The 26,473-nt window shown below is 44.8% G+C and overlaps 1 protein-coding gene across 1 annotated transcript in view; it reads right to left on the bottom strand.

Moving 5' to 3' along the window:
• Window positions 1–22,471, bottom strand: part of SPTBN2 (spectrin beta, non-erythrocytic 2) — a 411,931-nt gene extending 389,460 nt beyond the window's left edge. The window contains exon 1 of the mRNA XM_029611250.1: window positions 22,300–22,471. Coding sequence (XP_029467110.1) covers window positions 22,300–22,456 — 157 coding nt within the window. The 5' untranslated portion in view covers window positions 22,457–22,471. The remainder of the gene's footprint in view (window positions 1–22,299) is intronic.
• Between the last annotated feature and the right edge of the window lie 4,002 nt (window positions 22,472–26,473).

Here is a 26,473-nt window from a genome sequence, read left to right as displayed (position 1 = left end):
AAGGTCCAGGCTGTGGATGGAGGCAAGCAGCAGTCAAGCATATCCGGGATCCAGGCATGGTCAGAGACAGGCAGCGATCAGATGTTTCTGATGAGTTTTCTTTTCCTGGAGACTTCATTCAGGAGAATGAACTAGGCTTGGAACACAAGTGCAATAACTTTTACTGCCACAAGCCTTAGAAAATCGTTGTGACCTTACAAAGCCCCTGAGGTCGCATTTTTGTTCCCTACAACCAATCTTGGACTACAACCTTCTCATTTGTACCTCTGTGCATCCAACCTATCAAAACTTGGCTTTCTCACAATCGACTCAAACTAAATACATCAAAAAAACAGAAACATTACACCTTTCCACCATACTCCTATCTTCCTGACGCCCTCCATCTCACCTTACTTTTGACAATTGCCCTATTCTAATTTCTTCGAAAGCTCACTACCTTGGAGTCATACTTGATTCTGAACTATTGATGTCTAACTACATTTCCTCTGTAGCATAAAACTCTATAAACTTTGTCTTTTAAAAAACTTAAAACTTCTATTTCATAACAATTTCCACTTGGTTCTTCAATCACTAATATTTTCTGGCTTCGATTATTGTAATGGCCAATTCCTAGGCCTACCTGATTCTTCTCTGCATCCATTGCAACTAGCTCAAAATCCTGCCGCTCAACTTTTATCTGACTCAAAAACTAGAGATCATATTTCCCCAGTCTTACATGCTTTACACTGGCTTCTTATTTCATTTCGTATTAAATACAAAATTCTCTGCCTTATCCACAATTTAATCCACAATCCCTCTACTATCTGGCAGTGCGCTTTATTTCAGACATACCAGCCATTGAGACAACTACGATCCTCCGACAAATGTATATTAGAGATTCCCATTGCTCATCTTACCAGATTAGACCTCACTCAACATTGAGCCTTTTTGGTTGCAGGCCCTTCTTTATGGAACTCTCTTCCAGATAACCTTAGATTAACACCTACCAACAAAGCCTTTAAGAAACACCTAAAAACTTACCTATTCAAGCTTGCTTTCGATTAACCTCCTCCACCCATATGCTACTTTTTGCGCTTTTTATTCATTTTAATGTTTTTTTTTAAATTTTAATTGTATGGTATGTAGCACTTTTTTTTTTTTTTTTATCAGAATCGTATTTTTATTGGTACATCATGCAAGTAGCAACCAAGTACAGCACTTTTATTATTATGTATGATCAATTTGTAAACCGCTTAGGTCTACTACCATTGATCTAGCGGTATATGAGAGTTTTTAAAACAAACAAATAAATAAATGGAAAACTTCTTGAGTGACCCTGATGCTAAAAGAAAGGAAATATTGATTATTTATAGGAGTATCCTTACTGAGAAACTGGTTATGTACTTGCGCCCTGTTTTGATAAATGCGTGAAATGAGGATCTCAATTTAAATCTAGATGTAAGAGGCTGGAAAGATATTTGGAGCTCTGCTCATCATCTGACTATCAGTGCTAGAAGGACAGAGCTTATGGTAAAGCTTTTACATAGAATGTACCGCACATCAGTTTTTTTATTGTAGATTTGCTCCTCCGATGCGCTCCTTATGCTGGTGAGGTTGTGGAGAGATCAGTTCCTACTTGCACTTGTGGTAGCATTGCCCGGGAGTCCGCCAATTTTGGTTAAAGGTTACACAGGAAATTTCTGATATTTTTTAATCTGCTGTGCATGTCACGTCTGTGCTGGGCCTTCTGAGCAGATGGCCCAGCTCTATGATACCACTAAAATACCATAAGTTGGTGGCTCAGTTTTTGCTTGTTGCTCGATTTACCATAGCAACCTTCTGGAAAAGTAACCCTCCTTTTGAATATTGGTGCGTGAAGTAGCGGCTGTAGAAAAAATTTGTTATGACAGCTGGACCACATCAATGGAATGCGTTACTCCCCGACCTCAGACGAGAATCTTGCCCTTCTGTCTTCAAAAAGAGACTGAAAACATGGCTTTTTAGCCAAGCCTTTCAGGACACCTAATCTCCCTTCGCCTTAACCTATCTCTCCCAAGCGAACACTCCAGCTGGACACCTCAGTCCACTTCTCAGTTCTTCTGTTTGCTCTAGCTACCATCTCTTCTGTTTCCGAGATGATTTGAGAGGATTTTATTTTATGTCATGTTAAGATGAGTTATATGATTTTTAGGTTATGTTTAGATGAGTTTTTGACCTGTTTCCACTGTTAACTGGCACCAATGTTCCTTGTACCGCCCCTGAGCGAATGTTGAAGTTTCATTGTAAACCGATATGATTTGTATTTTTACAGGAATGTCGGTATAGAAAAAAAAAAAAAATATATATATATATAAATAAATAAATAAATAAATAAATAAATATGAACATTATAAGTATAAAAGAGTATGGGATATTTATCACCAGTATTACAGCCTCCCCAATGCCCTCGGTCACATGATACTGTTTTAGATACTAGGAATTACCCAGCTGCTTTGTTGTGCTGTTTATAAACCGTTGCTAGTTTCCTGTATATCTGTTATGCTTTTATATTGAACTTTGATGTATGCCAAAACATTTGTCAAAATAAAGAGTTATTTAAAAAAATGCCTTCTGAAAATCCAAATGCACTATATATCAACTGGCTCACCAAAGTTCACATGTTTATTTACACCCTCAAAAAAATCTAATAAACTGATAAGGCAAGATCTCCTTTTGCAAAAACCATGTTGACCCTCTCCTCCAATAAACCTGTTGCACTTGGGGGTGGACCCTTGTTCTGAGGCAGTGGTGAACTGCCTCCTGGTTGGGACCAGGAAGCAACTGCCCCCAGGGGGCGGAGCACTGGAGGAGACAGAGGCTAGGATGAGCTTCACCACTGGAAGCCCGAGGTCCCCCTGGGAGGAGCCCATAGGGACCCGGGCCGCTTGGACTTAGGTAGGCCTCGCAGGGTCTCCTAGGAAGGTGGAAGTCCAGCGTGCCCACGGCAGAAGGGGAGCGCGATCAAGCTCGAAGCAGGAGGTCCGATGTAACAAGGAGGACCAGAAGAGCGTGGGTGATGACAAGGTGAGGAACAGAGCCAGAATCTAGGGACTTAGTCAGGCAGGCAGAGGTCAAAGTCCATGAGTCAGTTTGAGGAGTGGTCAGCGAGCAGAGGTCAGGTACCAGAGGTCAGACGAGGTCACAGGCAGGCCGAGGTTAGAAGGCAGGCAGCAGACAGGCAGGTTGATGAACAGACTGGAGTCAGAGGCAGGCAGCAGGCAGGCGAGTCGAGGAATGGACTGAGGTCAGAGGCAGGCAGCAGACAGACAGGCAGGTCGAGGAACAGACTGGAGTCAGAAGGCAGGCAGCAGACAGGCAGGCAGGTCGGTCAAGGAACAAGCTGAGGTCAGTACCAGTAAGACAGTCTGGGGTACTACCTGGATAGATGAACAGACGAACAGGGACAGAAGGATGCTGGAGTACTAGGAAGCAGGAACAAGGCAGGAACAGAACTGGAACAGAAGGATCCTGGAACGAGACTTGGGACAAGACAGGAGCAAGCAACAAACGCAGTGACAATCTAGCACAAATGCCGACCTGATTGCCAAGGCAAGGAAGTTCAAGCAATGACATCCTTATAACGGGGAATCAATCAGGGCGCGCCGCAGAGCTAGGACCCGCCCTTGGCCCTACAAGAGGCCGGGTGGTCCGTGCACACGAGCGTGCGTGTAGGGGCATGGCCGATACAGCTGAGGATGCCGAGCTCTGGCGTGAGGCCTGGTGCACAGTGGAAGGCCCAGCAACCGCCGCTACAGGACGCCGGGGTCTGGAAGTGCTAGCAGCAGCCGCTAGGAAGGCCGACCCTAGACCTGCCATGGAACCATGAAGGTGAGCAGGCCCGTGCGCAGGCCGGGCACAGATGGGATGCGTAACAAAACCAGCATGTAAATATTTAAAAAATCAGGACCACAAAGACTAGGAGATACTCCATGAAGTAGCACATTCAAAACAAATTGAAGAAAATACTTTTTTGTTCCATGACAATTAAGCTCTGAAATACATTGCCAGAGGATGTGGTTAAGGCTGTTAGTTTAGCTGGGTTTAAAAAAGGTTTGTACAAGTTCCTGGAGGAGAAGTCAATACACTATTAATCAGTAGATTTAAGAAATAGCCACTACTTAATACTGCACATCAGCAGTACAATATCTATTTGCTGTTTGGGATCTTGCCAGGCACTCGTGACCTGGATTAGCCACTTTTGGAAGCAGGATATTGGGCTTGATGGATCCTTGATCTGACCCAGTATGACAAATTCTTATGTTCTTATATTCTTAAATTTCCCATTATTACTGGGGTGAGATTTGGGTGCAATAGGACCAATGGGGAATTCATGGCAGGGGTTGGCAGTGGAGGACCAAGATCCCCAGAGTAGGAAGAAGGAGCAAGCAGTTAAAGAGAGGGTCTTTCTAACCTCTTCCCCTAACAGTGCTCAACCCCAACTATCTTTCGTCCACCAGTGCTCATTAAATGAAGAATAGTTGGGATTTGAGCATTGGTGGGGGCTGGGGCTGGGGGATTGCTGGGATAAGGAGGAAGAGGAAGAGTGTGTTTGTATATATGTGTGTGAGAGAGTGCATGGGTTTGTGAGAGAGAGGAACTTCACACTGGCTCTGGCCCTGCCTCCCCACCCAGGTCAGACCCTACTGTGCCTCCCCCTTTCCCAACTCCCTGCATTCCACAGTTTCACTTTCTTTTTGTCTACAAATAAAACCTTAAGGTAGCATATGTGATTCTGGGAATGATGGGTTAAATGAGGAAACTTTTTGCTAACAGGAATGGCACTGGGCCTGTATCCTTTGACACACTTTCATACAGTCATTCATATTGTCATAAAACCCCAACAAGGGGCTCTTTGTTAGCCTAGCCTCAAGTAAGAACTAGTCCAGCTGTCAGGACTATCAGGGCTCGGTTATCAAGGGCCATCCCGCTTGGAAGGTGTACCTGGAAAGGGTAGACCCGAGGTGAGATGGTGAGCCTATAGACTGGACAGGAAGCAGTAGAGAAGTGTGGAGCAGGGGCACAGGAACTAGACTGCAGGACAGAATCACTAGAGCCAGATTACAAGGCAGGAACACTGGAACAGAGCCAAGATCAGAGGCCCGATGACCAGAGCTTCCTTGGAGCTGAGGCCAAGAAGTTTGTTGAACCAGCACTGTGTGCCTTCAGAGAGCCCATTATATGTGGGTTTCAATTAAGGACAAGTCCAGTTTTGGTCCAATAGGAGCCTACAGAGGCATATCTTTCTCTCAAGTCTACAGAGTTCTGTGACTACCTGGAGAGTCAGCAGCCTCTGCAGGTCCACTGCAGCTTCCTAACCTGCAACTCCTAGGACCATGAGTTCAAAACCCTGTTGGCCCTGATACAATCAGAGCACTTGGAATCCAATGAAAGGTTCTATCAAGCAGATAAAAAGCTACTACCACTTATCTACCACCGCCATTATAATATATAACAATATCATTTGCTTCTGTTTGTGTAAGTTCCCAAGTATAACAGAAGAGGGAATGAACAGAACAATGATGGAACCAGTCTAGAAGCAGATTGTCATCAGAGTCGTGTGCATCAGATGAATAGGTAGTCTGAAAATTGCCCTCCCCAAAGCGAGAATACAGTATGGACAGTTGGATCTTTTTCAGAGCCCCCATGCAGGTATTCCTCGCTACCTCTGCATGTTTTCAGGTTCCATAGCCATACCAGTATTCACAAGTAGAAAAGGCCTAGTATGCTGGAGATGGAATTTGGAGCTGACACTAGAATCAGAACTTGAACCTGAATCTGAAGCTGGCATCACTGTTGGAAATGCATTTCATGTCACTGGGTTGGACTGTATCGAATTAGCTAGTACTGAACTGTTTTAAGCTATTAGGGCGTCTGTAATCTCCATGTGTATACTTGCTTCCTTTTTCTTTGGTGAGGTTAAGATGCTTACTGGCTGCTGCCAGCTCTTTTTACCTTGTTAATAAATGTAGTACTGTTTTACTGAGTTTACAAAGAAGAAAATCTACTGATTTGTTTGTTTTTTACTTAGAAGACATTCTCTTATCTAACAAACTACAAATCTAACAAAAATTAAGTTAGGGGCCACAGGTAATCCAAAAGAACATAAAGAGAAATCCAGAACAGATAAATATATCTCACAGCAGAAGCAGAGAAAGATAAGCTACAAAGCAAGAATGAAAACACCAAAACCAGGAAAGTACATTTCAGAGATAATTTGCAAAACAGCAGCCTGCATAGAAAAGATTTTCTATGAACTTAAAGCAAAAGTAACTAAAAAGTGTTTTCAAAGTTATACATCATATTGAAATGCTGAACTTCAGTAATTATTCAACTTAGACATTTAAGATGATGAGCCTTCTAAAAACTAAGGGACTTAGGACAATCATAAAATCTTCACAAGGATCCTTGGAGACCCTCGCCTTCCTGGACTCGGGGGCGGAGGGCAATTTACCTTACCCACAGAGGGGCCAATGCGACGGACTGGCCTGCCTCTGCCTGCCAAGCCTTCGAGGAGCTTAAACAGGCGTTCCTTCAAGACACTTGCCTCCACCATCCTGATCCGAACCGGCCATTTATCGTGGAAGTGGACGCCTCCAATATCGCAGCCGGTGCTGTTTTGAGTCAACATACGGATACGGGACAACTCCTTCCCTGTTCGTACTTCTCTCGGAAGTTCACTCCAGCAGAATGTAATTACAGCATAAGTGATAAGGAACTGCTGGCGGTGAAACTAGCCCTAGAAGAATGGAGGCAGTGGTTGGAGGAAGCCAACCACCCTATCACTATTTATACCAACCACAAGAATCTCGCCTATCTCAGTCAGGCTCAGCCCGCCTAAATCCCAGGCAGGCCTGTTGGTCCCTGTTTTTTGACCGATTTTAATTTCACATTATGATACCGCCCCGGCTCCAAAAACGTCCGGGCTGACGCACTGTCTCGAGCCGCCGAGGTCGAAGAGATATCTGAGAATCCCCGGTACATTTTGGATCCACAGAAGGTGTGCCTTGCCTCCTCCGCAGTGGCCCCCGAGGAGAAAACCTGGGAACCAGCCCGCAACATCTTGGACAAGGATCTGATTAAAACCTTTCACCCTGGACCACCCCAGGTAAACCGGGCCTGCTAAGAGGGGGTGTAAAGGAGGGGGTACTGTTGTGGTCCGGTCCGGAAGCTCGCGTCCCGGCCTTACCTCGAGGGTCTTTTTCCAGCTGGGAATGAAACGGAGTCAGAACCTGGGAGTCCCCGCGGGGGAGGGAGACGCCATTGCTGGCCTGCCTCTAGGCGCACACACGGCTGCCCCCGCAATTTTCTAGGCAGTTTCCCGCCCAAGGGTGGCTCCGCCCCTGGTCTGACATCAGACGCTGTGGCCTACTTAGGGTCACCGTGCGCCATCTGTCGCACCTCTGACACAGGGTTCCCTCGGTCCCCCGTTGCCTCGAGCCCCGGAGTCCGCCAGCGCCCTGGCTACTCCGTTCCTGCCTGCCTGCCTGCCGTGCTGGTACTCGCCTTGCTCTCTTGTACGGGTTCCTGCCTGTCTACAGCCCAAAGGAAATAACAAAATAGTGGATGCCACGAAAGAGTCTTTTTCAATTTTTAATCAAGGAGATGTAAAATATCATGTAAAACTGCCCGACTCTGGCCGAGTTTCGCCACCATTGGTGGCTGCCTCAGGGGCTACAAACAAACATATAAAAGTGTTTAATGAATCATCAATACATTTAAAAACATAAATATTAAAAACATAAATAATTAAAAACTCACACAAAAATAGAAATCAACTCTTCAGAAGAAATACAGAAGTATTTTGTCTACAGCCCAAGCCAGGTTCCTGCCTGCCTACAGCCCAAGCCGAGTTCCTGCCTGTCTACAGCCCAAGCCGGATTCCTGCCTGCCTCGTCCAAGCCTGGTACTCGCCTGCTTCCACTCCATTGGCTGTCGTACCTATCCTAGGTCCAGCCCCAAGCCTCGCCTAAGTCCCAGCGGTCGGGTCCCTACGGGCTCCTCCCGGGGGAGCTCCGACTTCCACGGTGAATCTCCTAAGTCCCAGCGGCTGGACTCCCAAGGGCTCCTCCCGGGGGGGCTCCGACTTCCAGGGTGAATCTCCTAAGTCCCAGCAGCTGGACTCCCAAGGGCTCCTCCCGGGGGAGTATCAGCTTCCAGGGTGAAACCATCTCCACCTGTCTGCCAGAGGTCTGCCTCCCGGCCTGTTCAGTCGAGACCAGTGAAGTCCTTCCCAAGTCTCCTGTAGGCCGGCCCAAGGGTCCACTAGTCCATTGATCACAACACAAGGGGTAAAAGGAGCACCTAAGGATGACAAAGCCATAGCAGAGAGACTAAATGAATTCTATTCTTATTCATTGTGGAAGATGTAAGAGATATACCCATTGAAACAAAATAATGTGTGGCTCACAAAATTAATCATTGTTCAATACATGAATTCACAATTGTATTTGTTTGAAAACAACAGGAAAAGCCCCTTGAGGCTCTTTGATTAACAAATGTGTTTTAAGTGCTTTTCCTGTGAGCCTACCTTTAGGAAAAGGTGGAATATTTAATGCTCAAAATAAATATCACTGCAAAAATGTGGACATTTTGCAAGGGATAGCTATTTTGCATCCAAGGGAAATAAAAATCCTCAAAATGCAAAAGGGACTAAATATTTTTTCAAGCAATAAATGGGATAAAAAATAACTTGTGAGGAAAAAAACATATATATATTATTTAGCTCATGCCTTTTCAATTGACAGCTTATATTCAGATAAATGACCCGCTGAATATGAACAACCTAAAGTTATCCAGTTATATATGTATAGCCAGCTAACAAAAACCTAACTGGCTATGTTAAATAGTTAAGTTTTTTGATATTCGACTTTGCGGGGCCAGATAACATGCTACTTAACGAGATATCTTTAAAGATATCTGGCTAAGTAGCGCTGTCACTCTGCTTCCCAAAAATTCCCCCGGTTCCTAATGAATCTGAAGTGCTCCTTCCTGAACCACTGTTTCATCTATGCCTTGAGGCTCCTGTCTGCACATGGACCCCATCACAATGGACCTTCTTCCTCTATATACAAGGGTAGGAGAAGGGAGAGAAGTTGGTGTGGTGTGGGCAGCTGGCTCAGTTAATTACCCTGACTGCCGCATGTGGCTGCCAGATCTCCATTGTGCTGCTCCCAAGGCTCAGAGTGAGTCACATCAAGAGCTCAGTATCTCACTCAGCCTGGGGATGAGACAGAGGCTGGAAGGACTCAAAGGTGGACATTCAGGAAGGGAAAGATGAGGAGGTGGGTGTGTGCAAGGTGTGTGCTGTACAAAGCAGGACCCAGCTATTATTCATGTCCTGCATGCTGCCCATTATCATCACATTCCAGGGCTCATGCTGCAGCTAGGATGAAGAGGCATGCAAGGCATGTATGATTGCACTTTCTCAGAAAGGAGTTCCTACATGTTTAAGAACCACTGCTGGTGTGTCTTGCTGCTGTGAGGTTTTTAGAGCAGAGCCCAAGTGCTGATCTGAGCATCAGGCAGTGATGCCTTTTCCGTGGCACGTCTGATCAGGTCTGAAGGCACACCGGTTACGAAACACTGCTTCAAGGAATAATATGGAACCTAAAAGGATAACTGTCCAATGGCCTGTGAACCAAAAAAAATGCCTTCTGGATGGTGTGCAATGCAGGCTTTCAGTTTTAAGAGCTCTAAAAAGAATTTTTGGAGGCTGTTTCATTGGTCTCCTGATGTTTTTAAAGGTAAGTTAAGAGAGCAGTTTTTGGGATGAGGAACATGGCAAGCTGAGCAATCTCTGGTGGAGGTGGTGATGGTAGCGGGGTGTTTCCCATTCCTCCTACCCATGTAGAGACGCTTCAGTGTGAGCTGGCAAGCCTGAAGGCTTGCAGTGTTGTCACAGAAGCCAGGCAGCCCTACAGGTTAGGCTGGTTTTCACCTTGACTGTCAAGGAGATCTGCGTGGAAAGCTAAACTGTCTCATCTGCCACAGCACATAGCCAGTGTGAGAAGAAAGTGATTCTAGCAGCAAGGTTCAGTCACCTTCTTTTCTCCAGGACCTCCCTAACCCTTTCCACAGATGTTTCCTCACAAATCTACACCAAACATATGTTGACACAGACATAACCTACATACACATATATGCTTCACCCCCCTCATCCCATATGGCTACTCACTCTCTCTGTCACACACCCTTTACCTCATTTATATCCTTGTACATATACAACTCACTTCGTACACAAATCCATACATGCATGCATACCCTTATACACACTTCACCCCATATACAAACATATCCCCCATGCCTTATGCATACCTTGCTCCCTATACACATATATATATATGTACACTTCATACCCAGGCACACGCATTGACACTGCTACACTCATATCACCCCATACACATACTTTGCCTTCTACACGCACTCACTCCTACACAAATCATAACTCTATAAAGGTCAGGTACAAGGATATTAGGAGCCTTAGGAAACTTTACAGGATTGTGCGCTGTGGACATCCTCATCCATCCCGTCCTCTCCCCCATCCCCCCTCAGCTCTCAATATACCCAGTGAAAATTCTGCATTTATAACAATAGATTTTACATGAAAAAGGACATTCAAAGTATGATCTTCTGAGATAGAAATATCACTTCAAACCACAAACTTTAAGACAGTGACCCTCACCCCTCCTTTAACCTGTATGGGACCAGGCATCTAGCCTGATTCACCTTAAACCCGATAAAGAGAGAAAGCTCTATGGGTTGTGCCCTGGCTGGGCAGGGTAAGAGGCGGAGCCCAGCTGGGAACAGGAGGCCTGGCGTCTCCTCGCTGTATAAGGTGATGATGCATGAACACTGCTGGAGGTAAGCAGTCTAGGTATGTGTACGCTGTTAACTGTAGATAATAAAGTAAAATCTTGTGTGAAAGAGGCTGGAGAGTGTCTCCAGCCTGAAGTTTGGCTCGGCTACCCCACATACGGTGTCAGTTCAGGGATTTCTGCTCTCCACCACTGCACAGAGAGGAACCCAAGTCTATAGGGGAGGGAACAAAGAAGTAGAAAAGAAAAAGAAAGCGTGTTATTGTTGTGTGGTGCCTGCCAAAGAAGCAGCGCTGCTAAGAGTACACAAAGCACTGAAGAGTTTAAAGGACTGTGGCTTAGGGAGAAGCACAAAAAACTAGCTTGAACTTTTTAGCTTTATTTGATAATTTTAATACAATGTCAATATTTAAATAGATTATCAACACAACCATGTCTCAAATAAGCCAACCCCTCTTCCCTTCCCCCTTCCACCCTATAGCCTACATGGCAAGATGTTGTGGGAGTCTCAGTTTAGTGGACCCTTGGGCCGACCTGCTGGAGACTGGGAAAGGCGGTCAATGTCTCTAATGAACAGCGAGCCGGGAGGCAGATGTTCAGGTGGAACGTAGATGCTCTTCACCCTGGAAGCTGGTGCTCCCCTGGGAGGAGCCCGTAGGAGCCCAACCGCTGGGACTTAGGCGGCTTCACCCTTGGAAGCCGAAGCCCCCCCGGGAGGAGCCCGTAGGGGCCTGGCCGCTGGGACTTAGGAGGGTTGTGGATCAGGACAGGTAACTGGAACCAGACTAGGACAGTAGTGATACTGTAACTGGGTACGGGTTCTGGAACCAGGCAGGAGCTGTAGCAAGCTCCGGTACTGAAACCTGGCATGAACTGTAGCAAGACTCGGGTACTGGAACCTGGCATGAACTGTAGCAAGACTCGGGTACTGGAACCAGGCAGGAACCAAGCAGGTACTATAGCAGGCAGGCAGGAACCAAGCAGGTACTGTAGCAGGAACAGAGCGACTTAGCCAAGCAGGTCACTCCGGGGTGCAACACAACAGGAAACCAGAATGCTAACCCGTTGCAAGGCAAAGGTCTGGCCGAAGAGGATTGGAACTCAGAGCAGTAAATGGGCAATGGGCAAAGAGCGCAGTGGGTGGCTGTGGTAATGTTGGTGTCTAGGGTAACCAAAATGAGAGGGGGAGAGCAGTACCCTAAAGCCCCTACACTGAGTCTAGCTGGCGGGAGTCCAGAAAGAGTGCATTGGGGAATGAAGTCACTTTCCTGGATGGGATCCAGGATGAATGCAGATGCCCACCCCAGTGGGTCTGAGCAAAGAGCAGCAATTACTATCCTTAACAGAAACATGGAGCAGCAGTTATTACCATAAGCAACTTGCAGGGCAGACTGCATGGACCATTTGGTCTTTTTCTGTCATCATTACTATGTTACTATGTATGTAGCAGAGTGGTCCTACATCTCACTTTAACTTGTATGGGATCAAGCATCTAGCCTGCTCCACCTTAAACCCCATAGAGGGAGAGAGTTCTGTGGGTAGAACCTTAATGGGCAAGGAGGCCCTTCATCTCCAGAAGAAGGCAGCTCCTGAATCTTGTGAAATCTTTGTGATGAGGCTAGAGTTAATGTGGAGTGTGACTCTGGCCTGAAGTTTTTGCTTGGCTATCCCACACATGTATATTATATATACATACACTGCTGTGGTGCCAACCAGAAAACCCTGCAAAAAAAAACGATAGACGTCTAAGAAGTAAGATGGGAGAATTAGAGTGTATAGCAGAGAATGATGGAAGAGACGTAACTGGCATCTCAAAGACATGGTGGAAAGAGGATAACCAATGGTATAGTGCCATAATAGGATAAAAATTATATCACAATAATAGGGAGGAACAACTTGGTCAGGGGGTGGCACTTTATGTCTGGGATGGCATTGAGTCCAACAGGATAAGGATTCTTCAAGAGACTAAATGCACTATAGAATCTTTATGGTAGAAATCCCATGTGTGTCGGGAAACAGTAGAGCGATTGGAGTATATATACTACAGTCCACTTGGCCAAAATGATGAGATGGATGATTAAATGCTAAGAGAAATTAGGGAAGAAATTGATAGGGCAGTAATAATGGGAGATATCAATTACCCCAATATTGACTGGGTAGATGTAACATCGGGACATGCTAGAGAGATACAATTCCTGGATGGAATAAATGACAGCTTTATGGAACAATTGGTTCAGGAACCGATGAGAGAGGGACCTATTTTATATCTAATTCTTAGTGGAGTGCAGGATTTGGTGAGGCCACCTGGCAACAGTGATCATAACATGATCAAATTTGAATTAGTGACTAGAAGGGGAACAATAAATAAATCCATGGCTCTAGCACTAAACTTTCAACAGGGAATCTTTGATAAAATGAGAAAAATAGTTAGAAAAAAACTGAAAGGTGCATCTGCAAAGATTACGAGTGTTCAACAGACATGGACATTGTTAAAAAATACCATCTTATAAGTGCAGTCCAGATGTATGCCACTAATTAAGAAAGGTGGTAGGAAGGCCAAATGATTGCCATTATGATTGAAATGTGAGGTGAAAGAGGCTATTTCAGCTAAAAGATCTTCATTCAAAAATTGGAAGAAGGATCCATCTGAAGAAAAGAGGAAAAAGCATAAGCATTGGCAAATTCAATGTAAAACATTGATAAGACAGGCTAAAAGAAAATTTGAAAAGAAGTTGGCCATAGAGGCAAAAACTCATGATAAAAGCTTTTTAAAATATATCCGAAGCAGGAAGCCTGCTGTTTTCACAGTGGAAAAAGGTAAACAGTAGAGTGCCTCAGGGATCTGTACTTGGACCGGTGCTTTTTAATATATTTATAAATAATCTGGAAAGAGGTACAACAAGTGAGGTGATCAAATTTGCAGATGACACAAAATTATTCAGAGTCATCAAATCACATAGCGGATTTTGATAAATTGTAGGAGGATCTTGCGAGGCTGGAAGATTGATTGTTCATGTGGCAGATGAAATTTAATGTGGAGAAGTGCAAGGTGATGCATATAGGAACAAATAACCCATGCTGTAACTACACGATGTTAGGTTCCATTGTAGGAGTTACCAGCTGGGAAAAAGATCTGTAAGTATTAGTTAATATTACATTGAACTCATCAGCTCAATGCGCTGCGGCAGTCAAAAAAGCAAACAGAATTTTAGGACTTATTAAGAAGGGAATGGCAAATAAAACGGAGGATGTCATAATGCCTCTGTATTGCTCAATGGTTAGACCACACCTTGAATACTGTATGCAATTTTGGTCACCACATTTCAAAAAAGATATAATTGCACTGGGTGACCAAAATGACAAAGGGCATGGAATAGCTCCCATATGAGGAAAGGCTAAAGAGGTTAGGGCTGTTCAGCTTGGAGAAGAGACCGCTGAGGGGGGATATGATAGAGGTCTACAAAATAATGAAAAGACTTCAACAGATAAATGTGAAACGGTTATTTACCCTTTCGGATAATACAAGGACTAGGGCACTTCATAAAGTTAACAAGTAGCATATTTAAAATATATTGGAGAAAAATCTTTTTTACTCAATGCACAATTAAGCTCTGGAATTTATGTAAGAGGATGTAGTGAAGACTGCTAATGTAGTTGGGTTTAAAAAATGGTTGGAGAATTTCCTGAAGGAGAAGTTCATGAACTGATATCAATCATTAGGGAATAGCTACTGATTGTTGCCGGCATTAGTAGTATGGGATTTATTTAATGTTTGGGTATTTGCCAGGTACTTGTGATTTGGATTGGCCACAGGATACTGGACTTGATGGACCCTTGGTCTGACCAGTATGGCGTATCTTATGTTCTTATGTACCTAGAAATCAAATGGTATTAGGCCTATTGTAACGTTTGTTGTATGTAGACTTGGCCCTCAGAAGGCTATGAGGAAACTGAATTACAATTACAATATAAAAATATTCCCATAGCAAAACAGGACTAACTATCAGCACTCAAACAGTAGCAATACTACATATGAAAAGGCAACACGGCAAATATTACACCAGGCTCTATAAACACCAGTACACCTCCTATTAAGAAAATAGAATAAGCCATAAGAACATAAGAACATAAGAAAATGCCATATTGGGTCAGACCAAGGATCCATCAAGCCCAGCATCCTGTTTCCAACAGTGGCCAATCCAGGCCATAAGAACCTGGCAAGTACCCAAAAACTAAGTCTATTCCATGTTACCATTGCTAATGGCAGTGGCTATTCTCTAAGGGGCGGATTTTAAAACGAGCGCGGATAGCCTACTTTTGTTTGCGCTCCAGGCGCTCCAGGCGCTATCCGCTAAAATCCTGGATCGGCGCGCGCAAGGCTATCGATTTCGTATAGCCAGCGCACGCCGAGCCGCGCAGCCTACCCCCGTTCCCTCCAAGGCCGCTCCGAAATCGGAGCGGCCTCGGAGGGAACTTTCCTTTGCCCTCCCCTCACCTTCCCCTCCCTTCCCCTACCTAACCCACCCGCCCGGCCCTGTCTAAACCCCCCCTTACCTTTGTCGGGGGATTTACGCCTCCCGGAGGGAGGCGTAAATCCCCGCGCGTCAGCGGGCCTCCTGCGCGCCGGGACGCGACCTGGGGGCGGGTCCGGAGGGCGCGGCCACGCCCCCGGGCCGCCCCGGGCCATAGCCACGCCCCCGGAATGCTCCCGACACGCCCCGAAAACGCCGCGCGGTTCGGGCCCGCCCCCCGACACGCCCCCAACACGCCCCCTCCGAAAACCCCGGGACTTACGCGAGTCCCGGGGCTCTGCGCGCGCCGGTAGGCCTATGTAAAATAGGCTTCCCGGCGCGCAGGGCCCTGCTCGCGTAAATCCGCCCGGTTTTGGGCAGATTTACGCGAGCAGGGCTCTGAAAATCCGCCCCTAAGTGAACTTAATAACAGGTAATGGACTTCTCCTCCAAGAACTTATCCAATCCTTTTTTAAACACAGCTATATTAACTGCACTAACCACATCCTCCGGCAACAAAGCCAAGCTATTATAGATCCCTACCAAGAAACTACATGCTAGCTGAATATCTCACCTCAGTCACACATGCAGAACACATGGTTGCTCTTTGCCACCAACCAGTAGGGGGCGGCAAACAGCAGCCATATGGGGCTGCGAACAGAGCCCATTCCGCTCGCAGCTGAGAGGAGTAGAGACTCGGCAGGTCGCAAGTAAAGCTCATCCTGTTCATGGCCGAAAGAAGAGACTTGGCAGGCTGTGAACGGCACCCATGCCACTCGCAACGGAGAATCAGACTTGGCGGGCCTTGAGCAAAGCCCATCCCGTTCGCAGCCAACAGAAGGCTCCGCAACCGCAAGCGGCACCCTTCCTGCTTGAGGCAGAGAGAAGAGATTCAGTGGGCTTTGAGTGGCGCTCATTCCACTTGCAGCAGAGAGAAGCAGACTTGGTGGGCCACAAACAGCACCTGTTTGTGTGTGTGTATGAGATAGAGAGAGGGTGCCTGTGTGAGGGAGCGAGAGTGCATGAGGGAGCGAGTGTGCATGAGAAAGGGAACCTGTTTAAGGGTGTGTGTGTGCCAGAGAGAGAGGGAACCTGTGTGAAGGGGGGGTGTGCAAGAGACAGAGAGTGTCTGTATGAATGGGTGTATGTGATAGAGAGAGGGAGCCTGTGTGAGGGAGCGAGAGTGCATGAGGGAGCGAGAGTGCATGAGAAAGGGAACCTGTTTAAGGGTGTGTGTGTGTGTGCCAGAGAGAGAAGGAACCTGTGTGAAAGGGGGGGGGGGGAGGGTGCAAGAGACAGAGAGTGTCTGTGTGAATGGATGTATGAAAGAGAGTCAGAGGGAAGGTGTGTATGTGTGTATGTGAGTGTGTGTGAGAGAGAGAGGGAGCTTGTATGAGGGTATATGTGTGAGTGAAATGCATTGTGTGAGTACGAGAGAGCGAAGGTGTTAGTGAGAGGGAAGGAGCCTGTCTAATGGGTACTTGTGTAAATGAGACAAGGAACTTAAGTGTGTGTGAGAGAAGGGATCCCCTGAGTGAAAAAGGGCATGTGTATGTGAGGGAGAGAGGGTGTGAGAATAAGAAAGCATATATGTGTGTGTGTGTGTCTAGTAGAGTGTGCATGTGTGGGAGAGCCCATGTGTGTTTGTGTGTGAGAAAGAACAAACATGTATAACTATGTGTGTGTATATATGAGAGGTTTTTAAAAACCTTCAAAAAAGAACTAAAAACTTGGATGTTTACCAAAGCCTACCAAAACAGTCAATGACTCTATGATATTATTTCCCTCCCTACCGGCCCATATAAACATGTAGAACCAATGCAAGCACATAACATAACCTGTACAGTTTGACATCCGAACTACATTTATAACGCCTACAATAACTATGTTAACAATCGCATGAATATTTTGAACACTCTGTTAAATATCGAAACTTTGTAAACCGTTGTGATGGCGAAACCGAACGACAGTATATAAAACTCGATAAATAAATAAATGAGAGAAAGGAGAAAGTTGTGCAAAACAACCCCTGCTCCCCATCCCATCAGCTAATCCATGACAATCACAGGGCATCTGGAAATCAAAAGTTACCAGGTAGTTTTGTTAGTTTTAATCATTGAGTGCTAATATTTGATGTGTGAGCTGTTTTTCAATTTTTGTTTTAGAGCTAGAACATTTATTATTTTTATTTTTTTTTAGTTTTAAATTATTGGATGTCACTCTGCTATTTTGAAATATTCCTTTTACTAGTATGGTTTTTCTAATATTGATGTTTTATATTTCTTCATTTTATTGTTGCATAATTTTTACTTGTGTGTTTGGGCCAGGACCTGGAACTGGGAGGGGGGGAAGGGGGTGCATAAGGCAGAAGGTTTGCCTAGGGCGCCTAAAACCCTTGTGCTGGCCCTGCATAAGCTCTCACTCATAAGAATGTAAGAAATACCATGCTAGGTCAGACCAAGCTCAATTAAGCCAAGCATCCTGTCTCTAACAATGGCCAATCCATGTCACAAGTACCCAGCAGATCCAAAAAGTACATCTATTTACATTCACTCATTCCCACAGATAGGCCTTTAGAGGACTCCAAAGGTCACCACGAGTGATCCAGACTTCAGCCTCCATAGCCCCAGCTGCCAGAGGCCCGGCACCCATTGCAGCAGAAGAGGACCTCAAAGTTTATTACTATAAATTTACCACAGATTTTATATAGAAGGAATTTAATTCAAAACAAGAGTCAATAAGGTTAGTAACTAGGTAGTTATAAGTAGATTAATTGTAGTGTTTTGAGAGTTATTGACAGACTAAACTAAAATAAATCAATCGACCACAAGTACTTTAAATTAGCTTTACATCCTTACTCCCTTAGGAATTTTAACTCAATAACAAATTTAAAAAATTAAGATGGAGATAGTAGTCCAGCAGTGAGAGGGAAGTTTTCCAGTCTTTTGCACTTAGTGCCACCACATGTATGATTATCTCCCAGCTGGTGAGAGGTTGTATGTGTGCACTAGGTGCAAAGAGCTCCTAGCCCTCAAAGAATAAGTATGATCTCTGAAGGCTAGAGTAGCAGACCTGGAGGAACTAAGGGAGACAGAGAGGTATAGAGATACCTTCAGGGACATAGTAGAGAAGTTTTGGCTCCAATCTGGCAGCCCCTGTACTGCCTTGGAGGAGAAAGAACACCTGGAATGAGAGCCTCACCTTGGTGAGGCAGGAAGCAATCCTGTAGCTAGGACCTGCGCTTAAGGTGATGTAGTATCTTCTCATACAGAGGATAGGTCTCCAGAGGCACATGCCCAGGAGGGAAAGGGTTAGGACAGCTGTTGTAGCTGGTGATTGATTATTAGGAAGTTTGATAGCTGGGTGGCTGGTGGACGAGAGAATCACCTGGTAACTTGCCTGCCTGGTGTGAAGGTGGCAGACCTCACGCGTCACATAGATAGGATTTTAGATAGTGCTGGAGAGGAGCTGGCTGTCTTGGTACATGTGGGTACCAAAGACATAGGAAAATTGTGGAAACTAAATTTAGGATTTTAGGTAGAAATTCAAAATCCCCATTCCATGTGCAGGACCCCAGAGTCAGGCGTGGATGAGACAATAGCTCAGGGAAGAGGGTTTTAGATTTGTTAGGAACTGGGAATCATTTTGGGTAAAAGGGGGACTTTTCCAAAAGGATGGGCTCCACTTTAACCAGAGTAGAGCCAGGCTGCTGGTACTAACCTTTAAAAAGGAGATACTTTTGCCTATATACAATTAAAAAGCTCTATTATTTCTGATTGCTCTCTACATAATGGCCCATATACTAATGGTACTTTCCAATGATTTATCAGATTAATAAAGAAGACTCGTGCCTCAATGTCGATAATGTACAAGTTCCTTCAGGACAATTCCCAGTACAAACTCCTTCAGTGTTTAGCTAGTGTTTGGTTGAAAGACTTACAGTGTGAAATTACAGATGACAGTATATATACCTGCCATATTCTAATGCAGAAATCTACTTCATGTGTAGCGATAAGAGAACGTTATTTTAAAATAATTAATAGAATAAAATCTGGCTGTCAAAGGCATTTAAAGCAAAAATTGTGGGGTCTGATGGGTGCCTAAAATGCTCACCGGGTAATGCATCACTTGTGCACTGTAGGGTTGTTCAATCCTTTTGGCAGAGTATTATATTATTTTTTACAAGAATAATCTCTGATGCAATTCCATGGTCAGCAGCCTTCTGCATTCTAGGTCATCATGAGAATCCGGCCTCCATCAGAAGAATTATAAAACTGTTATGGCCAAATTTTAAAATGGCCATGCGCACAAATATCGGTACTTACGCTCAAGGCCAGGCGCTGCGCGCGCCATGGGCATTTTCAAAGGGCTCTGAAATAGGGGTGGGCCAGGGGGTGTGGTCTGGGCGGGGAGGAGTGAGGTGAAGCGGGATGGAGGCCGGCCAGGATAGCGGCCATTAGCTGCTGTCCCGGGGAAGCGCACGCTGGCAGTCAGCCAGTGCGCATAAACTACTTCTGCTCCAGGGCAGCAGTAAGTAGTAAAACAAAAAAACTGTAAGTCGATAGGAAGGGTTTAGGGGGTGGGGAGGAGAGGGGAAGAGGGAGGGAGTTTAGGTAGGGGATTAGGGAAGTTCCCTCCCAGTCCGATCCTTAATTGGAGCCGGCTGGAAGGGAACGGAGGAAGGCCCAATTGCATCGTTGCATGTAACTTACTAAAATTCCCCCCCTGCGTGCACCGCCTGCACAGGAGCACGCAGATTATAAAATCTGTGCGTTCATGTACGCACGCAGGGAACCGCGCGCACATGGACACGTGCAGGCACCTTTTAAAATCTACCCCTTGGTGTTTAAAGGTTGTAGCAAGCACTGCCATGCGTATTGAAGACATAGTTGAGTGATCAAGGACCTGTGGAGTTTCTGTGTAGGCTTCTATAGCAACCTAGCTTGTTCTGTTTTCCTAACAGAAGGTTTATTGGTGTTTAAGGCCTGGTGTAATATTTGCAGCCTTGCCTTTTCATAATTAGGTTTTACTGTTTGTGTGCTGGCAGTTAGTGCTTGTTTAGTATGGGAGGTTTTGCTATATTGTAATCGTAATTCAGTTTACTCTGGGCTTTCTGAGGGCAAAGTCCACACCCAACATGTATTACAATAGGCCTAATAACATATGCATTCCAAGTGAGTTTTTTGCTTTTTTTGCAGGGTTGTGATAATTTGTGATATTTTTATCTCAGAAGACTGGACTTTCAGTGTCCTTTTCATGTAAAATTGGCTATTAGAAATGCAGAATTTTTAATTGGGTGTGATGTGGGCAGGGGGATACGGGCACAAGGCTGTAAAGCTCACCTAGTGTGTTTAATGCCTCTCCACCGGCCCAAAGAGAGTGAGCCACACAAAGACCCCCATCATTCACCAATCTCCCATTTCTCCAGAAGAAAACGCTGGGGAAAAGGGGTGAAGCAGGTCTTAGGGTTTCTAGGAGTGTGGCAGGATTGCCAGCTTCCTAAAAACATTATCACTGGCACTCTGTCTATCACTGGGAACTGCTTTTCCCCCTTCCACAGCATTTAAAATAACCAAAAGGACCAGAGTACAAAGAGACAACCCCCCCCCCCCCCGAGTCTTGCCCTTCCTGATGATTTGCCTTGGGGAGGCGGAGCACCATCTCATCCCTCACCTCAGGAAGCAAATTGCATTGAGCCACCCTGCATACCAGCTGAGCTAACTTGTTTTCTCTTTGTACTTCTGCCATCTTAATTGCCTTCTCTGCTTGTCTTAGCTTTTCTAGATATTCTTTCCTGTCCACTTTCTGAAAACCTATGAACCTTTTGAATGCTACTCTTGAACCATGCTAACTCTGCCTCTCCCATTAGGGCTTGCAAGTCTTGAATTTTATTGCCTAGAGTATGAGCATTTGTGCTCATAGCCTTTCACATATTTCTCCTTTCCTTGTATGGCCTCACACCTACCCCTTCTCTTCCTTGTTAGTTAGTTAGTTAGTTATTTATTTATCTATTTATTTATTTACTTATTTGGGTTTTGTATACCGGCATTCATTACAAAATATCACGTCGGTTTACAGAGTTGCGCAAATAACAGTTAAGATATTTGCAAATCAAATCAACAAACTAAAATATATAAATACATAAAAAACATTGCTTCTGCTTGTTATAAAATTATTACTCATTGTTACTCATATGTAGCATGGTAAGGTCTCACTTTTGTGTTTTTCTCAACTAACTTTATTTGTTTGTCAGAGCCACTTCCCTCTCATCCAATTTAAACTCAAGTCAATGTATGATCTGAACCTCTTACCTAAGATCAAAGCTTCCCTCTCAAACCGATGTAGGTGATCTCTACAGTGTAGTCTTATATTCTTCCATGGAGATATTCAAAACCCTCTTCTTTATACCTGTCCTTCAGCCATGCATTGAAACTGCTGATACAATATAGCCTGTCTTTCCCTTGCCATAGACAGGTAATACCTCAAAACATGCCATTGCCCTTGCATGCTTCCCCTAATTTTTTTTAACTTCTCCTGTACTATACTGACTTGATTTCTAACCAGGTAATTGGTCCCTATGTGGACTATACCATCAACTTCACATTCTCTTCTTTCCAATCTTGTAATACTAGAAGTTCAACTAAAAACCCTACTAGCCAAGGATCTTGGCAGGCATTTCACTTTGTTTTCTTACAATTGTGCCCCCAAGTCAATACCCCTGATGACTCCAGTAGGAGTTTCTTGCTCTTTTGGGACCTTCTGACAACAGATGCCTTTTAAGAAGTATCTTCGATTTGCACACTCATGAAGGCATGCTACATTGGTATCATTTAGAGTAAGACATCAGGGACAGGCCCTTTGCCTCTCCATCAGAAAGAGACAGCAGTGGATGCCGCCTAGCACAGCCCATTTCCTGGGACACATAGTCTGTACACTGAAGTGATATAGTGACTCACCGGCGAGTGCTTTGATGCGTGAGCGCTCAAAGAGGCGTGCAGAGCTGTTCTCATTGTCCCAGTCCTCATCTGCCAATTCCCAACGGTTATTGATGTCATTGTACTGCTGCTGGATTTCCAGGCTGTCAAAATCGGTGGGGGACAGCAGGCTGCTCATGGTGACCACAGGGGTCTCCTCATCAACCTGAAAAACAACCGGGGAGAGAAAGAGATTTAAAATCTTGGCAGGACAGCAGGATTTTCTCATCCAAAACGAAAGATGGCTAGGTATGGAGATACTGCTATAAACTGCGTCACTCATTCCTTCCATCACTGACTTCACACACTGAAGCAGTTCATAAAATTTGTCAATTGAAAAAACAAAGTAATTGGGAAGAGATGATGCTTTAATAAGGTTAATGGGTTTGTGGCTTCTCACACAATGTCTTGCATGTTAGCCTAACAGAGTCATCATCTCTACCATAGGCATTGACATGGAGTAGGCCACACAGACCCATAGCCCAAACAACTTGGGAAGGGCAGCATAATGATTCTGAGGCTGTAAGAAGGGTTGAAAAATCGGAACCTTTCCACAGAATTGCTGCGGGAGATCCAGGAACAGATCTGGCAGGCAGCAGCTGCATTGATTGGCAGGAAGAGAAGGAGGAGGAGAGGTGGTGGATTGGTCTGTATGCTTCCCCCTCTCCAGTCTTGGGCCTGACTGCTGTTTTGAACCATACAGGATACTGTACACTCACACAGTGCAAAACAGCAGTCAGGGGTTAGGCAGGGGTAAAGGAGAAAGCTGCCCGAGACACCACTGCTATCCTCCTGCTGTTGCAGGTCAGCATGTGAGGGGAGGGAAGAATGAGAAAGGGGTATTACCAAGCTAAAGGAGGGGTAACTAAAGGGTATGAGGATTTTCTAACTACTGCTGGTCAGAGTCAGCATCTAGCTTGAGGGAAGGTGGGAGAGAGGAGAATTTGCAGGGGAGAGAAAAGAAGGGAGAGAGAGAGGGAGAGACAGGGTCAGTGTGGGAGAAAGAAAGAGAGGGAGGAGTTGGGGGCTGAGGTCAAGCTTGGTTGCTTGCCCCCCCACAGCCAAAAATTGTTCAGTTGCCCCTGAGTTCTACTCAACTACATAGATCATTCTCCTTTAATAATGTTCTCCCTTTCAACTGTCCAGAACAGGGATTCTCAACCCAGTCCTCGGGATACACCTAGCCAGTCAGGAGGTGGTGCATGCAAATCTATCTCATACATATTCATTGTGGATATCCTAAAAACCTGACTGGCTAGGTGTGTCCCAAAGACTGGGTTGAGAGCCTCTGGTCCAGAACTTTTCACTCAAAAAAAGAGGTCCACTGCCCCTGAACTCTACTCAACTATTTAGCTCATTCGCCTTTAATAATGTTCTCTATTTTACTTTTTTGCACATCTGATGTTAAGACAGTGTTAATAACCTACCTGTGACTATTGAATAAATAGGGAATCAAGGACTTGCCAAACTGCATTTGCAAAGAGGTACTGAAACGATCTGCTTAGCTGGCTCAGATGTCAACTGCTTATCAGATCTCAACATACAACTTCAACTAATCTGAATCTTTTCTGTTGTTGCTTGCCTTATCCATTATAAAAGAAAAATCCTGCCCACGACCCTTTTCCAATATCCAGGTTTCAGGTATGAGATGAATAAAAGAATCCAAGTGATGAACCATTGTAAGGTACCTTTCTACACAGGAAAAAGGGGATTTTTGTGTTAGTTATCTTAGGATATGCTACACCAAGGCCAACTGTGCTGATAGCTCTCCAGATCCAGCCTCGGGAGGAGTGGAGCACTGATCCTGAGCCTCTGGAAATCGTTTTATTTTTTTAGTGCCCATGTTCTTACAAATTTCTGGTTAGTGATCTAAGCTAATTTGTGAATAGCATTACAGAGAAGACGCCTATGGAGAGGTGTTCATGCCCAGCAAGAGCTAAGGGGTCCCAAATTACTCTCTTGCTCAGGAATCAAAAACCTCTAAGACCACCACTCCCTGAAGCTGGGAATGGAGCTGCAGAAAATGTTGTGTTCCCAAATGTCTGCCTTATCTCCATATTCTATGATCTTAAACGTTTGTTTCATTGTCTGCGTCATCTAATGTATAACAACTCTGACTATTTTTGTGGTTTATGGTAGTACATTTGCTGGGGGAAAAAAAGTCTCCCATAAGGAGCAAAAGCTACTGAAGGCTCCCTTCTCTAGGGAGACTGTCCTGGGCAAAATTTAGGGAAGCTTAGAGTTCAGTCAGGAAATATTGGCCCACCTAGAACCACAGAATATGGTGACAGAACACTGGAAGCACACTCATTTTGTCCATTCTCCCTCCCTATTGCTGTACTGCAGACCTGCACTTGATCTCTGGCTGTATTTAGTTTTCTCTATACTTGTCCCAGGACTTTCTCCAGCAACTGTTAGCATGAGCAGCATTTGCGTCTTGTTAAGAAATTATTTGCCATTGGGAGAAGGGTATTATGGAGACACGGGGGGGAAATTATCCCTCCCTGTTCTGAAGAAAGGTTCTCTGAATTGGGTAGATGGATTGAAATGGAACTTCGTTCTGCTAAACTCAGAGGGAAACTTTGCTTGGTGGAGAAGGAACGGAGCACAGTTCTTAGGTTCTTAGCTAACTCCAAAGCACAAAATGGAATGGATCATATTTTTGTAGTTGTGGCTTCAGAGATGGGGGGGGGGGAGGGCAATTATTCTGAGAGGTAAGGGTAGGTTGGGAGGTTTAGGGTATATTGGAAGCTTGTCATGTTGTATTGTTGATTTTTGTCAGTTATTCCTTGTGTACGGAAGCTTCCTGCCGTTGAGATTTTTAATTCTGATTTCTGTTTGAGCCCTGCATTTGGGATTTAATAAAAAGTAAATTAAAAAAAATAATAAAAACTGACATGGACTCAGATGTCTTTCCAGGAAGCAGATCGTATGTCAGTTCTGTGTATGACAGTAAAAAGACCAATCTGAAGAAACCCACGACTGTGCTGACATCTCCTGACAACCTTTGCAGTTACACCTGTGACTCTCAGCTCACCTTCTCCCTGCTGGATGTAAGATTAGGCATGTCGCATGCGATCCCAACAACCAACTGGCAATATGGGAGGGGCTGTTTGCCCTGCATCCTCCACAAGAAACCCCCCAGAAACGAATGAGTCAACGAGGATAGTGTTGTAGCTCATGAAATAATCCGTGGCTTATTTTCATATTAACTTAAACATACCCTCCTCACTATCAGACCTACAAAGAAATGCTATCAGTTTGAAAAGATAACGGCAATGCAAGCACAGCTGAAAACCAGAGCACCTCAAAAGAAGCAGCAGCGTTTGAAAGAAAAGAATCAGAGAAAGAACAGGCAATGAGTGTTACCTATTAAGGGACATTCTGGGTGCCTGGACTGCCTACACAAAGGGTAACACACAGAACAGATGGTGAACTGCTTTAAGCATGTTTCGTTGGACACACATTGAGCCTGGTTTTAAAAAGCATTTACACGTATAAAATTGGGTTTTACATGCGTAAATGCACTTTATACACGCAAGAGGGCTTTTGAAAATTGCTACAATATATGCCACTGAATTGTCCATAGGATATTCACATGTAAGTGCACTTTACGTGTGTTAATGGCTTTTAAAAATTGCTACAATAGTATGCTACATTTACACTTGTAACTCCTTTTAAAATTGCCTCCATGGTGTCTGCTCTCAGAGCCACACAGCGACTGTAGCTGATGCTCTAGGCAGGCCTGTCACTGCACAGTTTTCTTGCTAAATTTTATGGTATTATGTATCCCCAGGTTTGTTTAATATTAACAGTATCCAGAGTCCATCCTAAATCCAGGGGTCAAGGACAGGTCAGCTGCTGTTATGAAACACTTCAAATATATACAATGGGGCTGATGCAATATCGGGCACTCCAGTTAGGGCACGGCTAAACGCGGTTTGGACATGCTAATCAGACGCCCGATGCAATACTGGGAGTAGCATGTCCAAAACTGAGCACGTAGTAAATAGCGCCGATCGTTACTCTAACCAAATCTCTATAGCTAAACTCAGAATTCACCCAGGTCATAATAGTGGCGGGACTGGTGTCACATATATATTAAACATTTTTCTTATCAGGGGGAAAAACAACTTAATACACATTAGATGCACGA

This window comes from Rhinatrema bivittatum, chromosome 8 (assembly GCF_901001135.1).
Source record: "Rhinatrema bivittatum chromosome 8, aRhiBiv1.1, whole genome shotgun sequence".
NCBI classification, from domain to species: domain Eukaryota; kingdom Metazoa; phylum Chordata; class Amphibia; order Gymnophiona; family Rhinatrematidae; genus Rhinatrema; species Rhinatrema bivittatum.
This window is presented reverse-complemented; position numbering and strand designations above follow the sequence as displayed.